The 21,839-nt window shown below is 42.9% G+C and overlaps 1 protein-coding gene across 4 annotated transcripts in view; it reads right to left on the reverse strand.

Moving 5' to 3' along the window:
- Positions 1-774: 774 nt before the first annotated feature.
- The window catches only part of ILRUN (inflammation and lipid regulator with UBA-like and NBR1-like domains), a 31,500-nt gene continuing 10,435 nt past the window's right edge, over positions 775-21,839 (reverse strand). Inside the window, exons 2-6 of one of the 4 annotated variants that reach the window (XR_015222895.1) lie at positions 17,703-17,857; positions 13,868-14,065; positions 11,172-11,500; positions 1,681-1,918; positions 775-1,201 (exon numbers count right to left, since the gene is read on the reverse strand). Coding sequence is in view for 3 of the 4 variants with exons in the window: in XM_086627463.1 (XP_086483589.1) it covers positions 1,883-1,918; positions 11,172-11,500; positions 13,868-14,065; positions 17,703-17,857; positions 19,490-19,581 (810 nt within the window). In the remaining variant the exon portion in view is untranslated. Of the gene's footprint in view, positions 1,919-11,171; positions 11,501-13,867; positions 14,066-17,702; positions 17,858-19,489; positions 21,029-21,839 lie in introns of those variants that run through there. The other 3 variants (XM_086627463.1, XM_086627462.1, XM_086627464.1) reach the window with 3 other exon arrangements.

The raw sequence follows: 21,839 nt of genomic DNA on the forward strand, positions 1-21,839 counted from the left end.
CAAACCCTGCAGGACCTCTGATACAGACAATTTCTCACGTTATACTTGCTTCTCCCAGCAAACAGATTTTTGAAAGGAGACTTCAGATAACAGCAACCTTTAACAACTAAACCTCTGAAACACAAACAAAAATCTATTAGCCAATTCTTCAGCTGATGGATACAAGGAACTCCCACAAGATCATCTGTATGCACTAAGATAAGACACTCCTTGGTAGCTGCAATGAAAATGAATCTCTCATTCAAAACCAACCAAGAAAATACAGCTAGTCAAGAAAAATGGGTATAAAGTCATGCACCATGCAGCAAGCCTGTGCTCTGCTCCAACAAGGAGAACAAGAGTCTTCACTGGAAAGATGTGAAAGAAGGTGGCAGGAGCCTTGCATACTACTGTATCTTTGGCAGATGGCTGTTCCAGCCTTGTTCATGTTTCTGAGTAAGATGGTGCCCCCTCACCTCGTTCCCCTTCAAGCAGGGTCTGTGGTGACACAGCACTTTAGAAATCCACCGCAGCACTTGAGGCCGTTCTCCCTCCCCTCACACTGGACTTCCCAATCGATGACTGGAAGAAAATACACTGGAGGAACAGCGGAGCAACCCGCATCCTTAGAGGAAGCGATTCCTCCTCTAATACCAAGCCCTGGAGAGCCCATTTAGAAGGTAAGAGCCCCAACGAAGCCACAAGCCAGGACAACAAAGGCAAATGAATACAAGGCAACAGAGCAGAATCCATCTGATGATGCTAACCCTTGCTCTGCATTCAAAACTGCAATTAGCCTCTAAGCTAATATCTCATCATAGGAGAAATTAACTCAAAGCTTAGACTCTACAAAGAGATAGGAGATTCAAAATTAAAAGGACATGACTTTCGTAAAGCTTTGCAACTACTACCAAGTGAATTACAGCTACAGAAAAAGTTTCCTCTTGGCACAAGACTGATACAACTTGCTTGGTTGCTGTAGGCGCAGCTACTGTACATCAAGGGTTAACAAAAAGGTATTTTAAAATGCTAACCACGTGGGACAGCTCTGGAACTTTAATAAATCTGTTTCTTATTAAAGTGTGTGTATTTGTGTGTACTTCACATACAAGGGGAAGAGAAACTAGCCCCCCATGTTGTCCTGGAAATCCCAGAGTCCTCGTCTCCAACTTTGATACTGAGACCTGGTCTTCAGCGTGGTTTCCAATGACACGCAGGACAACTAACAGCAACACCCACACCAAAAGGAAAAAAACCAAGAGATGATTAAAAAGTTGGTAGCTAAAATCAGCAGATGATATTAAAAACGCAGAGCTGGGTGCAGACCCAACCTGTCATTAAAAAATGCTCGACAAAAAGAAGTCGCTGCACAAACCCCAGAAGATGCTAAGCAAATTCCCATTCGGTAGCAAGCAAAACATGACAGTTCCATAAAAATGCACGCTGTCCCTTATTTAAAAAAAATATGAACAAGAAACAAACAGAAGTTAAACATTTGCTCAAACTACAACCGCTCTGTAGGCAAAATATTTCTTTTTTTTTAAAGATGGCTTTTTAATTTGCATTTTTTAAACTTCTTTTTAAGCTACCTAATTATGTGAGAATGATTTCTAAAAAAAAAAACAACCCATGGTATTGGTATATTTTCTTTCTCATAGCATTAAACAACACTCCTGAAATCCAGCATTCACACATGCATACTTAGATTTCATATTTTCCTCTGGAAACAGCTAGTCTTAAGTTACTGGGCTTTTGTTTATTCTTCTTTATCCAGAACACGGAGGCAGAGAAGAGGGGGTCCACGTTGTGTCTGTCTGCCACATGAATCCCCCTCCCTTTCCCCCAAAAGTCAGTTCTTTGTTAAATTCTCCTCTTGTCGATACCCGTTTTGTGTGTTTGTGTTTTAAGACTGTCCGAAGGGATAAGGACCGTGGAAACCCTGAAAGAAAGTTGGAGACATAATCAATTTCAATAGGCAAGAAATAAAATCCATCAGTGCACGCCTACAAATACTGACCATCCCATCCCAGTACTGCTAAACCAAATGCAACCCTTTACCCACCAACGTGACCGTTGTTGTCCAGCCTGATGAAACATTCTTAAAACACAGGTTTCTATGTTCGTAGCCAGTTTCCCCAGAGATGTCAAATGCTATCTACTTACCTTTTTCAGGTGCTGTTTAGGCCAGGTAATAGTCAGGTGTTACTGGGCTGCAAAGTAACTTGTGCTATTTTCTACACCAGACCAAAAATCCCCTATAGATTCCACAACACTTGTGAGGCCAAGCAACTGCATTTCACAAGTCTATTCTAAAGATTACAGCAAAGAGTTAAGTGAGAGGCTGTAACTGGTAGAAGAGTATTTAAGAAAAAAAAAATTTAAAAAAAAAAATCAAGATTTGGAAATCCATGCTCCCACAACTGCCACTTTTGCTCTCTCAAGATAACAACATACGTTTTCCTTAAGTGAAAGTCAACCACAACATTTAACAAAAAAATCAAAATGCTTACTACAGGATCCATCTTCCCTCCTTTACAGCCTGAAGCGAGTTGCCTAAATGACAGATCCAGTAACGAGTCTCAAATTAACAGGAACTCCCTTCTGTAATTTCTACTGTTCAAATCAGCTCTCCAGGGTTTCATGAGGAAGCAACAGAAAGCGACCAAGGCAGGCAAGAGATCTCTCAAGTCACAGAGATATAAAGTCTGTCATAATGATGAGGGTACAAACCACACACAAAATCCTGCTGTAAGATCCAGACACACTCAGGTCCAAAGTGAGATGAGGGAGAAAAGCTCATTATACTTCACTGTCGAAGTCGGAAGATCATTACGTAAACGACTTTTTAGACGAAGTCCAGCTTCCTTCTAGCATGCTGATCATAGAATCATCATAGAATCATCTGGTTGGAAGAGACCCTCAAGATCATCAAGTCCAACCATTCACCACCCTGCACTGTCAGGGTCCCTAAACCATGTTGCTCAACACCAAATCCACACGGTTTTTAAACACCTCCAGGGATGGGGACTCTACCACCTCCCTGGGCAGCCTGTTCCAATACTTCACAACCCTCTCTGGAATGAAATTTTTCCTGATATCTAACCTAAATTTCCCCTGGCGTAACTTGAGGCCATTCCCTCTCATCCTGTCATTCATAATGTGGAAGAAGAGACCGACCCCCATCTCCCTACAACTTCCTTTCAGGTAATTGTAGAGAGCGAGAAGGTCCCCCCTGAGCCTCCTCTTCTCCAGACTGACCAGTCCCAGCTCCCTCAGCCACTCCTCATAGGACAAGTTCTCCAAACCCTTCACTAGTTTTGTTGCTCTTCTCTGAACCCCCTCCAGCACCTCAACGTCCTCTTGAAGTGAGGGGCCCAAAAGTGGACACTGATGAGTAAGCCAGCCAAGAGCCCAACCAACACAAAGCCATTCTCAGTCTTTAAGCGAAGTTCTGACTTCAGTTTTCACCATTCTGCCTTTAATAGGGCAAACCTCCAAGGAAAGACTGTTTCCTGCACGTTCTCCTACAACTCTAACAACCTCGCTGTACGAGCCACGGAGCCATGAGTCTTTAACGCGACTCATACAAATAAAGTACCAACTTCATTAGCTTAAGTCCAGTTGCAAAAACCCAAGTTCAAGAGCTCTGTTGTGAATCTGTCGTAAAGGAAGTGCTAAAAGAAGCCCATAATCTTGCTACAGCTGATGAGAACAAGCTAAATCTTTAGGATATATCAGATGGGAAAATACAAGACAACGGTAAAATGAAGCATCTATCAGCAGCTCTCCAAATTCATCCAAGAGAGGAGGATTAGCAGACAATTAAATAGGACATCTCATGAGCTGCGTGGGAAGTACGGAAAAGATGACTGAAAACTTGGAAATTGCTGTTTGCAGACAGAAATACATGCAAGTGATGGAAAACCAAACACGTTTCTGCCCCAGGAATATGCTTCACTCCCTGTCTGTAAAGCAAGCTTTCCAAAAGATAACACCCAGCAGATTCCAGCACAACAGCTCACCTCAGAAAGACGAACTCTCACCAAAAATCGAGAGACTGAGATAATCGACATTTCTGAAAAATACAGTCACTGAAACAGGGGGAGAGCAGAAGAGAAACATTAAAATAATGTCAATACAAGCACAAAAACCCTCTGAAGGACACAGAAGGAAAACAATGTTCTAAGCAAGATCCCAAGGAGTCTCACCTCCAAGGGGTTAAGCCATTGCACTTACTATTGCTCTACAGAAGAGCACGACTATTTGTTGCTGATTACCTGTACAGACCCATTTGCCAAAATTTGCTCCATCTTTTAGGTCCTGCCCACCAGGCTTTGCTTGCAGACACCGAGTGGCAAGCACTTACAAGCCTCACGAAGAGTGGTTTAAGCATCAGCTGGTCCCAGCTGCCTGCCCCCTCTGCTGGGGGTTCCGGCGGCGCAGAGCCGGCGTTGTACCATTTGTGTACTCTGCAGTTCGTGTCACAGGCAAAACCTTGTTGATTTAATGTGTGCACGCCATAAGCCACGACATCTGCACCACCCCATGACATAAAAGAATGAACAGTTAATCAGTACACAGTCCAGAGTCCTCAGCTTCAGTCAGGCACGAGAACAGTTCATTAGGCTTTTTGTACGCAGAAAGACTCTGAAGAGGCTCTGAAACTTTGTTTTCAGGGAAACCCTCTAGATCCTCAGGTACCTTTTTCTGTAGCATCTAATGTAAAGCCACACAATTATGCTAATCCTGTCTTAAAACTAGACTTGTGTTCACTTTGAGTGTCAGATTACTAAGTATATACAGCTTTGTACCACTTTGCTAGGCTGTACTCAACAGGCTGACATCCCTAGATGAGCTCCTCTCACGAGCAATCCCAATGGTCCCAGAATCCGTGACCAAGGTTAGCTTCTCCAAGATTTCACCAAGAAAAAGCCTCAAATCTTTTTGCCTTTGGGATTACCACTCACTCTTCACTGCATTTCACTTACCCGTGAGATTTATCAATGTACATGACAGCTTACAAAACGAACACACACTTTGTTTCTTTTCTTCAAGATCAAGTGTAGACTTGGTTTAACATCAGACCCGAGCAACAAACTCTCTTCCCTTTGTGAACTGAGAATGCTTTCCTTCTTCCTCAGTAAGATGGAAGCTCTCTACAGAGCAATTGTTTCTCACTACATTTATCCAATATACAGTGTAAGAGTGTCTTGATACCTGAACACTTCAGTTACTGCTGCAATGAAAACACCAAACTCCATTAGATGACGTCTTCAAGAATAATTATCCCTTGTGTGTAATATTTTACATCATAGACATGCAAAAATAATTCTGCATACCATTGCACTTTTTCTGAGTTATTTCAGCCGAAGAATTATTCACACTTATTTTTGGTGAGTTCCCTTCTATTCTCAAAACAAGATCACTGTCTTTATGAAAAGCTCAGCTGCAGCTTTGCAAATTTACTTCCAGTTCTTCCAATATCTTCCATGGAAGTAATTGCTAACTTGCTAGTGAAAGCACACTGGCTATTCATACAGATAAGTCTGTGAGAACACAGGACCATGTCTTTTCCAGAAAAGACTCTACATGAAAATTATTGGTATCAATTATTATTTGACTTCTGTATTTAGAAGGGAACGGAGACCTTTTGGAAAGATAAAGGCCTTTGTAAGTACTGGGCTCTTTAAATGAAGGCACCTGTGCTAGAAATAAAATGAAGATGAAGTTAATCTTTCATAAACCATCACAACACAGGCTTTCAAATAGCTATCTTTATTTCACCTTTGTGACGGAGTCAAGATCAATAAAAGGTACACTTCAAGAGAGACAGGAGTTTCTGATGCACAGCTGCAAAGCAATACAGGAGTCTCCCAGTGCACACTGACAGTAGCACCAGACACCACCAGTCCCGTTTCCTTGTCACCTCCTGGGCCGCTCCTAGTCAGTGCTTCTCCAAACTACGCAGAGTTCTCGACTAACTTACATAAACTGAACACAAACAGAAGAACAAAGTATTGAGCACTTTTTTATTCCATGCATGCTGTGCAAACATGGTGTGGCAGCTGAGACCACCGGGAAGTGAAGAGCCTTCTCCCAGGGCAGCCACTTGTAGGGCTGGTTTAGATGCACACAGCTGATGGAGGGCACAGGGACGTGATTAAGTTACCATGCAACAACTCAGCTCTTGTAACTTAATCAGTGGCGTGCTTTTAGTCTGCAGAGGTAAAAGAATAGGGACACCCTGCTGGCCTGCAATGGAGCAAAGTTAAGCTAAAAATCAGATTATGTCACATTTCCCACAGTCCAAAAGCAGGCAGAGCGTTGGTGTTCATGGATGAGCTAACATGCAGCATCCAAACACGTTAGTCTTTCACCAGATAAGCTAACCAGCTCATGCAACATCAGTTTAGCCTGCAGATGCTATGCAGCGGTGCGGCAGTCAAAGAGTAGCTATGGTAGTTTTGAGTCCAACGTTCTCCCACTTTGTTCTAAATGAATTTAACCATGTGGTAACGAGTCCAGTTTGAAGCCCAGATACCAGGATGAAGGGAGTTTCTCTTCTACACGGAAGCAAACATTTCTGGGGCATGTCCTTTACCCACAAGTATAGTTTGGTACCCAAATAATTTCCAGTGGAAAGATTTTCTGTCTAATGGTTACAGATGCATTCCAAAAACATGCAAATTGGAGTGCTCTGGTTTGGAAGAAGCACACATCTAGAAGCAGCAGCAACTTTGAAACTCGGAGAGGGGAAGCCAGTTAAAGGCTCTAAGGATAGAGAGAGATTTGGTTTCCCCTTACACATAGAAAGCTGTCAAGTAGCATGGATCAGAGTTCAGCCCCACACAGAATGCAGTAAGATGGGGAGCATAAATACAGCAGGAAATAAGGTTTTAAGATTCTAGTTTTGTGAACTCCAAATAGGCTCATATTTCATTGGGCTTAAGAGCAGCACGAGTAACAAACAGAACAGATCAATACCAGCTGAGCTGTACAACACCCTTTGCTATGGCGGCGACTACGCAAATTGTTCTGTATGGGCAAATCTTTGCAGAAAAAGGACTTCTACATGCAGTTTTCTGCATTACACAGAAAACAGCAGTTCCTCAATTCATATGGGCAACAGATTTAGATATATATTTTCTCTATATATAGGTGCAAGTACAATCTGAATGTCAGTATATGGCTATCCACTTCGGACCTTTTTAGACGTTTAAACCCGTACATTTTTTTCCTTAGTTAAGAAATTTAACTCTGATTCCCCAGGCACTGTAAGGCTGCATCTTGCACTTTTAATGTAAAAGACTGTCACAAGAGAGCAGCAGTGACCTCCACGGTGTTGCCATGAGACAGGAGCGAGTAAATAGAAGGAAGCTATATTAGCCCTCTCTCTCGAGAATACAGAGAGAAAGTGATTGCCAAAGAGAAGAAGAAAATACCCATGCATGGGTATATCTGGACTCTAACACAGCTCATCCCTATCTTGAGATAAGCATCCAATCCTGCATTAAGCACATCTTTAATTCTAAGAACATGCAAAAACTCCACTGGGAATAGACAGAACAACAACATGCTTAAAGCAGTGCCCTGAACACAGACCCTGGTCTGCAACCTTCCAGCAGTTTACTGGGTAAGGTGAGCAGGGTGGACCCAGGGAAGGCATACACTGCCAGCAGGAATAAAGACCACACTCAGTTTGTTTCAATCATATCACAGCTTTTATCTCATCTGCTTATAGGGGATTCGGCGTCTTGGGTTTTTTCCCTAGGAAAGTTTGTCTGCTTCACTGAGCAGAGCATCGCAACCATGTACTCTATGCTGCTGTACGAAAGCATTCTGAATGTTTCCACACGTGAAACATTGATTTACTTGTCTAATCCGGCAGCAGATGGCACATCAGTGTCACTAAGATCCTGACTCCAGTGGGGAATTTTAGAGGACAAGTCACACCTGCTCAGTTGCACCAAAGGGAGAACAAATACAGACGAGGTCTGGCAACTTCTAGTATGTTTTACAGCTGCAGATGCCAGAAACTGCTAGTTTTATCTCAGAGATTTCATGGTCTCATGCAACTGCATGACTGAGGTTCTCCATGATCTCTTGGCAGAGAGGAAGCCTCCACAGTGATGTGAGAAATATTTAAGGGCTTATACTACTTCTAAACACAGGACACAGGTCCTTTTGAACACTTTAACTGGACCTTTCGCATCCCCTTTGCTCTGCCTCTCCAAATGGCGTGTCAAACATGACTTGGGATTCACTCCACTCTCCAGGTACATGAAAGCAGACAACAATATTAGAGGTCCTACCCAAGATAAACAAAATTCAGGAATCTTAGCGTGCAACTACGAAAGCAACCCAGAGTACTCTTTTGTCTGCTCCTAGAACTTGAAATAAAGCCTTTCACATCAATATTCAATCACAAGAAAACAGGTCCAAACGTAGTGGTTTTCTTTCCCCTTCTCAAGCAGCAGAGCACAGGTCAAGCCCCCGGGGAAGTGGGGACAATGGGCCAGATACGGCTTTTCCTAATGGGTACCGGAACACCATCCACTGATCAGGTGGTTTAATACTTCCGACATCACCTCCAATAAGCCTTTTCCACTTAAGCAGTATCCCCAGCTGAGGATACCGCTTCCACATTACCCCTTTTTAGAAAATAAATAAAATCATCTTTTCCAGACTGCAGGAAGAAGGCATGCGATACTGCTAGACTTACACCAGCGAACGTAAGCATGTTCAGCTGGTGATTTTAAACAAGATCAAGAATGTAGGGTGTAAAATCTCCTCAAACTTCTTCACTACAAAACCAGTATTGTACCAATACAAATATTAAGTCTGTGGCAGAATACCTCCTGCCCTGGATTGGAAGGGCAAGATTAGAACAGGACTCTGATCTTCAGACCTACCTTAACAGCCTCCAAAGGAAAAGCTAATTTGTTTTATTATGCCAAATAGAAACACTGTGGTAGAGACAAAAGCCCTCAAATAAACCAAACCATCAATGAACTTCCACATACCCCGCTCCATCTCCAAAAAGGACCATAAAGTGATCCCTTCTGAAGCAACCAAGAAACAAAATTTCTGCTTTTATCTCATAAGACCTACCTCCAATTCACCCAAGCATATTCTGTCAATACAAAAACACCAAAAAAAAAAGGGAGAAAGGCCATCTACCCTACACCTGAGGTTAGATTATAATGGCTCACACTTCAATAAGAGTACTAATTGTGAACTTTGGGTTACTAGCTAAACCAGCTTACTTAAATTTAGTGAAATCGTCTCTGTTAGTGCTTCACTCTCCTTTTTGGCTTGTCTTTTCCACAGTACAGCTGACCTTTGCTATGTCCTCTGCACCTCCAACAGGTATTGTTTTCTTACACGTATGTTCTTCCTTAGAAAAGACAAAGTATCTACTCCTCGGCCAAGAAAGCCTGTTGGTACACTTTACCTCCTGGTGCCCACACCACTCTCCTCCTGCTAGGAAGGGTAAGGATATACACCACAGGGAGAGACCGAGTGAAAACTCAAGGCCACGTTGCTGCCAAAACCCCACATCCAGAATTTCTACACCAGAACTTTCTGAGAAGTGCATACATTAGCAGTTCCACATCTATCCACCCGCAAGTGCAAATCAACTACCAAGTAATTGCCAAGCTCTGCACTCGGAAAACAGGCAAAGGAAAAAAAAAAGCCAGCTCCAGCCTAAAGCTGACCACCAAAAGTGGAACTGAACTTCCCCACCTAAATTAAACCTAGCACTTTAGCTATGAAAGGCTTAGGTAAGCCCACTATCTCACCAAAACTGTACTTGGTAACTGATTTTTATTGTTCATCAACTGATACACATGGCTGTTGCCAATCTGCTGGGCTATGGCCAACAGACAGCCACAGAACAGCACTCCCCACCTGAAGCACCTGAGATAGAGTTTATGCAGAGAAGCTACATCAGTATATAGACAACCTCTGCAGAGAGACAACGGCCTGTCTCTTCAGGGCACACCACCATCCACCAAGCAACCAAAAAAAGTCAGTGACTACTTAAAAAGGCAGTGACTTTCAGTCACTGCTAATTCAGATTGTATTTGAACTGGTAGGTGAAAGGCTTTATTTTTTAATCATCTCCTAAGCCACCCATTTCACTTTTAGCGAGTGAGAATCTTGAAGCAGGAGCCAATACAGCTTACAGCAATTTATGTTTGGGGTGCAAAACACGAAAAGGGTGACTGGTAGTCTGTCGAACAGTTAATCCCGCGCATGCCATCAGTTAAAAAAAAAATGCATAGCCCTGGTGCAAAGTAGGTCACTAAAATATGATCCACTGGTAGAGGACAGGCAGTTCATCCAGTTAGGAACTAAAGTGCTGTAGGTGAACTAACATTAGGGCTTTATTAAGTCATTCAGCAACCAAGTGTTATTGTCCTACACAGCCTGCTTAAAGTACAGTAAAGCATTTTTAAATGATTTTAAAATCAACTAGTTTGACATACGACAGTACACACCTACACATACTGGCTGCATTAACAGGTGGATTCTGAATTGTAAATAATCCTGCAAGTCATTTTTCACACACAAGCAAATAAAAACAGTCAAAATATCACTCAGACTCATATAGCATCCACCAAGCAAGCTTTTGAGAGAGATTTAAAGTAAAGATAATTTAAAAGTCACCTACAATTATAAACAAGACAAGGACACAGACAGGAACGGTCCTTTGATTGACTGTTCCTGACAGGTAGCTTCTGGGATCAAAATGTTGAGCTCTCCCCACACCAGCTAAAAAGAAGTTATCTGGTTAATCTTAGGTTTTGGGGGTGTGGTTATTTTTTCTCTTTTCAAAATTATGTAAAACTCAAGAGCACATCTAGAGAGATATTTTGACTTATTTGCACACGCGACTGGAGCAGGCTCCAGCCACTAATAGTTACAGCACCCAGATAAGATTATATAAATTTTAAGAAGGACTTGAAGCAAAAACAAAAAAGTGGATCTGGTAGAGTCTATCAGAGGCAAAAAAAAAAATTAATATAACATGAGGAGTTGGCAGAGTCAGACAGTCAAATTCGAAACCTTCCTTAGCAGGTCTGGCAGAAGCAGAAGGGAAGGGCTTTGCAGTTTGTAACGAAGAACTATTAGATACATGACAGTCTCATCACCTACCCATTCTCCTGTTCTCCCAGGGCACCTACCTTACTGTATGTCACTACCGACAAGTTGTTCGAGTGACTGCTGGGGGAGAGATTTACAGAGTTTTGTGACAGTCCATTCTGATCTTGTTCGATTTGGTCAGGAGCAGGCCCCCACGTGTTTTTGCTGATCGTGCCTAGCTCAGAACCCCCAGGGTCTTTTAGGTTGTTTTCATCTGGTTGCCTGTTCTTCTGTGGAGAGGCGAATGGGTTAAAGTTTCCTTCTACCTTGCGATGCGGTTGCGTGTTGAACTCTGTTTCAAAGGATGACAGCTGCTGTGTTACACCTAGAAGTCCTCCAACTTCTACGCTGAGGATCACCCAGATGACATCTGGAAAGAGAAAGACACTCAGGTTGTCACTAGATGGGAGTTTGAGGAAAAGGAGGAAGAAGAAAAACAGAACATAAACTCCACTCTTTACAATAACATGAGAAAAAACCTGATTGTTTACAATACATTTTTATAAAGTATCAGAAGTGCTGGTTAAACATGAATCAAGTGTTCCGTTTCTCCAAGAAAACCAGGCAAGTTCTACTCCAATTGAACTTGTATGAATCAGCTAAGAATATATACAGAACAAACTGACATGACAACTTGAAGCTCTGTACTTCAGATTATCAGTAGGATACACTAAAAAAGAAAACTTTTAGTGACTTTATCAAAGGCTACACAGCAAGACTGAAACGAGAGACAGGAGATATCACTGCCAATCTTTCTGCTCCGATGGTAAAGAAAAAGCAAGGTTTTTTGTTTAGCTTTGAAAAGCTTGGCTATTGAAATAAACCAAGAAAAGGATGACTTAGAAGGTAATTATGTTTATGCCAATTCACTGTCAAAACACTTCCATTCCAGTTCCAAAACACTCACAGTAGGTAGATAAGATACTTGGTAGACTATTACGCAAATTCACAAGCTACTAGTTAGAATAAGAAACTTATTTACAGTTCTTACCTAATGCGTGTCGGTCTCTTGTACATATAAGATTGTTATTCTACTTACCATTTCATTTACACTTCACGCAAACATTATGGTCTATTTACACAAATACATTTCTTGGTATGTATCCAAATTCAGTTTTATTGCCTTTTTTTTTTACTTTCACCTCTCCATTAAATACGTTCCAGTTTTGTTTTGCTGCATGGCAAGGGAGAACTAAAAAGAAGAGCAGCAATACCTTATCTCCTCTCAGCAGATCTAATAACAGCACCTCATGTCACACGTAATTGTTTCCAGGTTTTCCGCAGCCAGCGTGAACCTGCAAGGGGCTTTCGTGCTGTCGCTGCTCGCCTGGGGGAGGAGACAGCAGGTCCTTCTGCTGCTGGGTTTTACCACCACGGCTTCTGAAGCAGCGTTCATTCACTGAAGCTCTCCTTCCAGTCCCTCCTCAGGCTTAATAGGGCTGGGCTCATTAGCTTCCATTTCCTGACCCAATTAAAGACAGGGGGATTTTACCTTACAAAAACACAGCTTTCTCAAGGACTCCCAGCACCCTGCCAGGGCTGTAACTGCTTTAGAAACACCAGCGAGGACCCACAACAGCCCAGGCCACCGCTCCCCCTATCCCGGTTCCCGCTGACCCCCCCGCGGCGGAGCGGACCGGAGCGGCCCCGCCGCGCCCCCTGCTGCCCGCCTGGCCCCGCCGCTCGCCCGGGGCTACCAAAGCCGTGGCAGGAGGAAAAACCACCGGGCGACAGCTCCGGCCGCTCGCCAGGCGCTGGCACAGCTGGCGGGGCTCACCGCTGGGGGATAACTGGCGTCAAAGCCATGAATTGCCTCGCAGGGGCCGGGCAGCTTTGGCTCGAAGCTCGGTAGCCAAAGGGATTTTCATTTGTAGGTCGTTTTCTTTCAAAATGTGCGACTTCAGGAAGTTCTAAAGATGCCAAACTGTTTGTCAGCAGCTGGGGAAAACCTCGGCTTCATGGAAGAATTCGTGCCCTTTCTTCTGGGACAAGTTACATCCACTCTCGACAACGGAGAGTCATACGTTTGCTGACAATTCTGCCAAAAACCCTGCACTTCTGAGCAACGAGTTATTTTTGACTCCCAGCAAGTGCTAACATCGCTCACTCAAACCCTTGCACTCGGGATACTCCCAACTGCCAAAACAGACACAAAGATGTTCTCAGTATAAACTAAAGCTGGCTAAAAACGACTGAAAGACTCCAAGTGAATGAAGATGTTTGGTGGTTCTGAGGCTGAGACTGAGGCACCAGGCAAAACATCCAAAAGTGTTTTTTAAACACAGGAAAATGGCTCACAGTAGATACATCAAGTCTCAATATTAAAACCTGGGCCTTAACTGAAACTTCACAGATGAGGTTTTCACCACTTACACAGATTTTACGCCCATAGTTCATGATGTTCAGAGCTGGAAAACTGAGAAAGAATCCTGACAAGGACCGACTGGGAAAGAGTGTCCAGGAGAACTGTGCAAGTCCCTTTGTTTTTCAGAGCTTTCTGTAATCTGCCATTTGTTCCAGTGTTTAGAAAACAGTCCTGTGCTGACCAAGACAACAAAGCAGCTCACTTGATGTTTTCTCTGTTCTATTTTCTATATTTAGTCTCCGAGCTGGCAGATCTCTACCTTCACCATTTGGTTATCAGCAAAGCGTCTGCAAGGGGCCAGGAGCGTCCATTTTGTCTGTGGCAGGAATATCACAAAGAAGAGCCTGAAGTGCTGGAAAAGGGATCACTCACCTCCGTAATAGAGTCCCGTGGCAGTGCACATTCGCCACTGTCCCTGATACATTCCTGCTGTGCTGGGGCTGCACATCTGCACGCTGACGTCTGCAATCTCCTGGGGCTCCAGGGACCTGACCATCACCATGTTTACGTGGCCAAATTGGTCTCCCCCGACATACTTCAGACAAACCCCTGGGGGCCACGCCTCTGTCCCTGGGATTAAACAGAAGAAAGAATTACTGACAGCGCACCAGGAAAAGCTTTGTGTCTGTTTGTGTAAGGCTGGATGAAACATGCTTATTAAAACAGTTGTGCAATTGTTGAACAGTCAAAGGAATACCAAGATACACATAACACCGCCAGCAATGGATGCTGAAGAATACAGTTTTCAGACAAGGCTTAACTGGTCCATTCAGAGACCAACAGGACAATTTATATTTCTATTTGAATAATCTCTAGGTCTTGTCCACACACACACACACACACAAAATCTCAAAGTCACAGTTTAAGAGCTGCAAAAAAAAAAAAAAAAAAAAAATCAACATAACTGACACACACATGTTTTACCTATAGCAGAGAAAAATAAGATCAGACCTAGATGGCTTTTTGGTTTTTCCTCATTTCCTCTCATTTCTTTCTGCCTCCCTACACGTAGCTCCTGAGCCTCGTGACATCAAAATACATGTTAATAACACAAAGTGCTGGAAACATTTTCTTTCAGGAATTCATTCTTTAAGCCTGTTATAGCAGTCTCAGGAGGAACTCATAGTTTGAGCTATAATTGAAGAGCTAGTACTATTTTCCAAATGGATTTATTTCCTTTCTTGCACCAACCATTCTCTCAGCCTTGTGCAAAGGTGGAAAGGATTGTGAACATATGATTTATTCGTGGAGATCAGTGTTTAGACTGCAGATACTGGGACTGACAGCGTGACCTGGCAATCTGTAGAGATACAGAAAACAGTTACTGCAAGCAAGCACAGCCGTCTCCGCCAAAGATAACAAGTACTGGGACTGACAAAAAACGCTTCTGAGACTTGTGAAAAATCAGTTTAGCAGAATCTTCTTTTGCTTCTTCCCCAATAATGTCACATGACTAAAAGAATACCTCCAGCTTGGTTAAGGTCGATGGAAACAGCTAAGGAAAGCCTGAACCACCAAGAAGCTTGGAACTACTGCATGCCTGGGCTGAGAGGAGAACAGCGGATGCTGATCTGACCTTAGGTTACCCCAAAGAGCATCCTTTGCAACAGCTTGCCTGCTAATTTAATCCCTGTGGATACTCCAGTGAAGACATGGTAGGGACTAGTTTTCTAGTCAAGTCCTTATTTGTGGAATTCACAATCTAGCAGGGAAAGCACAACGGGAACAAGTAATGTGGAATACTGGGAGCGGGGGATATATCACTACAGTTGGAAACAGTGCTGAGATAGGGAGGTCTTGGAAAGAGGAGCTGAGTGACGAGCTGACCTCAGACTATGGCGTGTGGGAGTTGACTGTGGAGTCTCATCTGAAGAGGTTGGCAGCCCAGCAACATGGTGCAGTTTAAATAATTTATGTGATTTTTATCGGTTTTAATGGCTTTAGGCTTGCAAGGTGCCTAGAATGCTGCAACTGATAAGCCCCATAAAATGAAATGATGATTATGTCATTCTATTTCAGTACACTCATCTCTCAGGAGATGATAAATTGTAGTAACTGTCCTGCAGAGCCAGCAGCAGCTGGGGACAGAGTGGGAAGAGGAAATAAGTCTGTTAAATCCTGCTGCTCTTTCAGCAACTGTTCTACTATACAAACTGGTCTTTTGGCAGACAAGCCAAGCACCATCCTGGAAGGTATCGGAGCAGGGTATTACTTTTTGATAACACATATGAAAACCTGACTGAACCTAGCTTACTGCTTGCCTGCTTAAGACTGACAATCTCTCAGAGCTCTGCTTGTCATACTCATCAAGACACTAAACGCTTCGGTGACACATGCCTCAGGTATTTCATGTTCTAGAACTGAAGTCATTTAATCAAGGGTTCCTGCAGAGCTGTTAAAAACCTTGGCTTTGCTTCAGTTATCTGCCTAACAAGAAGATATTATCTGGAAACACTGCAGTCCTTTGATATTATACCTTAATTAAACCATAAAATGGTTTTAAAATGCTACGGTCCTCCTGAAACGGCACAGTCATAACACAGTATGTGAAGTTGCATTTTACTAAAACATGCCTCAACAGCGTGGTTTTAACAAGATCTGGCCTCCAGCACCACTGTTGGACTACAGATATAGTTTTTAAGAAGTCAAGCTTTAACCCACACAGAAGCCAAAACAAACGTTGGCTTTGCCAGGAACTCGTAACTCCCTTTCCTCATTTTAGAAGACGCACGGATTTCAGAAGGTCAAACACTCCAAGAACAAAGCAGCATTGCTTGAGCTAGGATGTTAAATTGAGGCTGAATTTGCATGAAGGAAAGAGTACATCAGAGGAAGAGACAAAGGAGTCTGAAAGGTGCAAGATATGGGTGTAGTCAGAACACGCACAAATTGAGTTACTAACAGCGGAGAAACAAGCTCTGCCAAACTTACTACATTTGTAAGACTTGTATTTAACACACAGTTATAAAAAAATTGCCAGTCAATTTTTCACATTACTGGCGTTCAAGCAAACTACACGCGTCATCTTTCTGTTGTACTAAGTCAAACAAATAGAGGCAGAAAAAGTAAACTGAAATAATTAAGCCCTTTCTCTAGAATAGAGTCTTTAGAAATTAGTGTTCTTTAACACCCTCCACCTTGTCCGCTCACCTCTCATGCCCTGACGAAATACTAGATTTTAGTATGGTTTTAGTTTCTGTTATACTTTGATATTCAGCACAAATCTGTACAGCACTTGAGTACTGCATTTATTTACAAGGAGAAATACTAACACAGCTGAACTTTACTCATGGTGATTCATGATATCATACCTTGTTGTGCTATCATTCTTCTTCACGAAAGTGCAAGCAGGTCAATTAAATTCAGACACACAACTTAAACATCCGTGCAACATCCTGTCATTAGAACACTTGAAGACAAGGTCTTCTGCCTTGCATCCATGGATCTCCTTTTTCTCTCTGACTGCATCCCAACAGATCAAGCATGGAGAATGTATTTTGCCCAGTCTCGCTTCCTGGATTCCAATTACTGTTTTGACTTATTTCATACTGGAATGTGGTCTCACCAGTCTTGCATCCTCTCAGAGCATGAAAAAGCAATTCTGTCAAACACGTATTAAAAAGTAAGGGGTACCTGCCACGTTACCCTTGTACAGCTACCTCTTCTCAAGTTTGATCATTTCATCACTGCCTCCACACAGAACACAGTTCTGTAGAGAGCCCAAATGACCAGTATCATGAAGGGTGGTGGTAATACACAAGCTGGTCATGAGCTAAAGGCTTTGAGATTAAAAGAGATTTCTTCATTGACTTAAAAATGTATTCTACTTGTTTGATCAGAAACATGACTAGCTAAGGATTCTCAATCTATTTTCAGATCTAACTACTTCTATTAAAAACAAACAGAAAAACACTACCAAAACCTTGTGCTTGAATTTCTTTCACCTGCCTCTTCCTACAGAAGATTGCTAGAGCTTTTGTTTGTGTGGTGGCACAAGGAACAAGACTGGTGAACTGACTGGGCTGCACATTGCACCATAAAACGTTTGTGCCAACGTAAGAAGGGGAACATGCACAGGTTGGCAGGTCCCTCCTTCAGTAACAGGGTGGCTCTGTCCCTAGTTAAGTGCACACAAACCTCTCTCCCATTACACCCGCCATCCCATCACATAATACACACTACATGGGTTTTGCTATGAAAGCCTTACCTGTGTTTTGTATCCTCCATGTTTTTGTAAACTGGGTATCAGGAGGGATGGACTCTCCTTCACCGATGGTGACATCTTCAACAAAGGACATGGAGGGTACGTTGATATTTGGACTCTCAAAATCATAGTAGGCTCCAATGGCGGCTTGTAGATTCCTAGAAAGCAAAAAAGCAGATTACAACCTGAAGTACAGGTGGGTCAGGTCCTTTTCACAGGTTTACATATGTCATCCTAAACAGTTAAGCAAAAATATTATCCAGACTATATTACCTCTGCTGCTCATGGTTTTTTTTAAAGCTTTTATCTCTATCACACATGGATTCTCCAAGATAAGAGAGCTCAAAATATAGCATTTTACTTGCCAGGGACATGATTTTATCTCACTTTTCTACTTTGCTGCTTATTTTCTCTAGAAATCTTGGAACTCACAAGTCTTGGAGACCTCTACCCCATTAGCTCTTCATAAAGTCTGCCAAAAAGTTCAAGAGATACTGAGGGAAGTGCTATGCAGGAGCATGTAAACAACAGGGCAGTCTCTTTATACCAGCCTTGGTTCCTGAGCTAGTTTCAAAAGGACTGAACCTCTCCGTTTTATTTTGGCACAAAAGGTCCAAAAGGAGCACTAGATGAACAAATCACAAAGAACACTCTTATGATAACTCTCAGGGCAAAAGGGCATCAGGGGATAATAACTCAAGCCCTGCTGCCTTTGAAACATATGGTCATGTATGAGCCACAAGTACTCTACAGCTATTTATTAATCATTAAAGTGCCTGCTCAGCTCTGGATAGTCACAGCTCAAAGGAACTTATAAACCATCTGAGTCAAAAGTTCTTACTGAATTAAGACAAATGACAGTGGAAGTCTGTGATACATTACGGACAGTCAGAAAGCCACAAATGCTATTGATTCCTGAGTTGTGGTGTAGCTGAAACTCGTATGATAATTAATTTGAAAAAAGGAGCAGTCAAACAGGAAGAGGATTCATGAGTCTTAGCTGCCATTCCACGATATACTATTAAGTTATTATGTAAGTGTTTGGCATGTCATGTAATTCCTTTGTTTACGCATGTCTGTGAGGTTACGGCCCTAATTTACACATTGTGAGTAGGTACTGTGATGAGTAAAAGATGAGTAAAAGCTCAGCAAATGCAATGGGCGTAACAACTACTTTTTATTCACCATGACAAAAATCTGTGTTGCCTTTTTGAGACGGACAGAAAAAATTCTCAAAACCTTCAAGAACTGGGAAGAACCACCACCTAAAAGCCGTGCAGAAGGCTAGTTAGAAGCTGCACTATATGACTGCAGTGATATATTGAGGGTTTGTATTGTGTGGTGGAGTGTCATGTGTCTAAACCAAAGCCAGAAAGCCAAGGTGAAAGCAAGAGAAACATTTGCAGTATGACCCTGAGAAAGAGTAAACATAGGGCTTTTTTGGACTGCCTGCCAGCTGGAAGGAGGCTCGAAACAGTGAGCAAAGAAACTGCCTCCTGTTCAATTCCTGCAGTGTTCAAGGGAAAAAAAAAAAAAACAACAGACATTCTGGATAAAATCAGAACTGCACGGGAGAAGTATCACTGCTTTCTCCTCACAGAAAACATAGGAGACCCAAAGTGTAGTAGCTAATAGCACTGCAGCTTGGGTCAAAGGGGGTAACAGCAGCATTAGGCAGATCTGTGAGCCACTCACAGTGGGGTCCAGTGGGAGAGAACCTAAACAACAGATGCATCAGTTTGGTAATCCATCACCAACGACAGAAGATAATCACTGCAGCAGTTACTGACATCCTGCTAAGTCTCCCAGAGCACAGCCAGGCTGTTCGGAGGCACTGGAGGAATGTCCTGCACAACATGGCCACGGCGATTGATTGGCACATCGGGCAAGCTGAGGCTTACAGCGAGACCTTTCGCCATCCACAGGGACCGGACTTTGACACGGAGAGGAGACAAAGAGCCACCGGGTAAGGCTGCCACATTGAGAACAACGAATTTCAGGCCAGAAGCCATTATTCAGCTCGAGGCGTTTCTCCTCAGGAGTGTCAGGGCTGTATTTAATGGAGTCAGCTCAGCCCAGTGCTGCAGGAAGGGTGCATGTCACATTAGCCAGTAAATAGAGACAAATGCTCAGTTTTACGTCACCAGCCGCCTGTTGCTTATACACTGCACAAGATTTACATAACTCACGGCAGGGCTGTGCCAAGACTCTCCTGGTCGCTCAACCAGCTAACACCATGATCTGGAGTTTCGTTTTCACTAGGATTTCTTCCTGTATTACAGCAATCCAAGGCAAAAGGTATTCTAAGAGCTACAAAAGATGGCAATACAGCTCTTTCTCTTCCTAATCAGCTGCTACATAAATACATTTTCAGACATATTACAACATCTTGTGAGTTAATCATTCTGGAATCAGTAGTAATGATGTTTTATTGACATTGAGAGGAAACAAATAAAAGTTCCAAGGGGATGAATTCTACTGGAATTCTTTGTAAGGCAGCCTGCACTGGTTTTTGTTTGCTTGGCCGCAAATACGCTTCAAAAGGTAGTGGGCTATTTGTGCACATAGGCTCTCTGCCAACTCTCTTCCCCTCCCTGTGTCGTATTTCATTGCTTGCTTTGCCATTGGGAAACAACTCCAGTCCTCTGCAGCATTTAGTTAAAAACTAACTAAAGAAGAACACGTGCTGAAAAACAGATTTGCTGCCCTTTTGCGGTCAGATATTCGCAATCCCACCTTCCTGCTCCCACCGTTTTGATCAATGTGTGGCAGGTTTTGCTTGGGGTGAGCCCTTTTGCATGTTTGGATGCATCTCGGCCTTCCCACCAAAGAATTAAAAAGAAACTTCCAGAAACTAAACAGAAATTGAAAGTGGCAAGAGCCAAAGTCAGGATGACAAAGCAAATCTGACTGAAGTTCAAGATCTTTGACACAGATAACCCTACGAGATAGCCACCGAGAGGCCGTACGGCACCGCTCCACTGCAAGAGACACCCACGGCGCCGGTGTTGTACACAACCAGCAAAGCCAGCAACCACTCACTGCTGGCTTTGTTTCCACTCCTTCCAAGAGACAGTGCTCCCCCTCCTTCCCTACCCCCAAAAATCCCAAGTATCAGTCTGAATGCGGTACCCGACTTGGGGAAAACGAGTGCCATTTGCCCAGGCAAACTATTTGCAGCCTGATTATTTGCAGGTTCTTGAGATGAAGTGGTACACCCTGCCGCTCTGCTCTAGGCACGACCTTACTGGAGTTTACAAGCAAACTCACGCATTAATGGGAGAGATGGCTTCAAGGTCAAACACACTCAAGGCCCTGAAATTTGTCTTTTTTAAAAAAAATATATATTTTTTTTAGATCTTTACCCTTGTGCCCCAGCTGTAATTGCATAGCACCAACTGCAGGTACTTCAGGGACAAGAACAAAGAGTTAAACCTCTAAGAGGAAGGGGTTATAATCTAAAGGCTTCTGGTTACACTTCCATGCCTGCTTTATTTTACTCCTCCTAGGTGTGACTTGCATCACATTATCCCTTTGCTCTCTGCCATATGAGATAAATTACTATTATAAACCAAACAACTTTGAAACGAAGATGAGCGTGCCAAATCCAGCCAGTGTAATTTACATGACTGATCTCTCCTAATTACAGGGCTGGCCATGCATCTCTTTCTTAACATAGCCCTTCAGGTGTCAGGCCCTCCTTACCTTTCCCAACTTAAGCAATTTTTCCATTTTCAGAGCGGTCCTGGACTCTGCCTGTAGCTCTGCCGTACTTACAGAGCAGGTCTGACAGGATTTAGGCTCAAACTCCTAAAAAAACCTGCATCAGCCTATTTAAAACCGCCACAGTGCTCAATTCTAGTCCCAAGAGCAAGATTCTGGAAAGAGAGAGGGGAGAGGGCAGCAAATAAAGGTTATAGCTCCATGTTATCAACCAAATCCATGCTAACTATGGGTATCCCACTCCTTCCTCTCCAAGGGCATCTCTCGATTCTTACGTGTCAAGTGCTTTTCCAACAAAATACTGCCCGCAGAACCAGAGAAAGTGTTCCTTCTCAGATCAATTCTTTTGCTCTGCTGCTTTGTTTCAAGCCTCAGGAGCTAAATTACAATAGTGAAGTTAAAACCTTCTCTGCTAAT

Source organism: Tauraco erythrolophus, chromosome 27 (genome assembly GCF_009769465.1).
Source record: "Tauraco erythrolophus isolate bTauEry1 chromosome 27, bTauEry1.pri, whole genome shotgun sequence".
NCBI lineage: Eukaryota > Metazoa > Chordata > Aves > Musophagiformes > Musophagidae > Tauraco > Tauraco erythrolophus.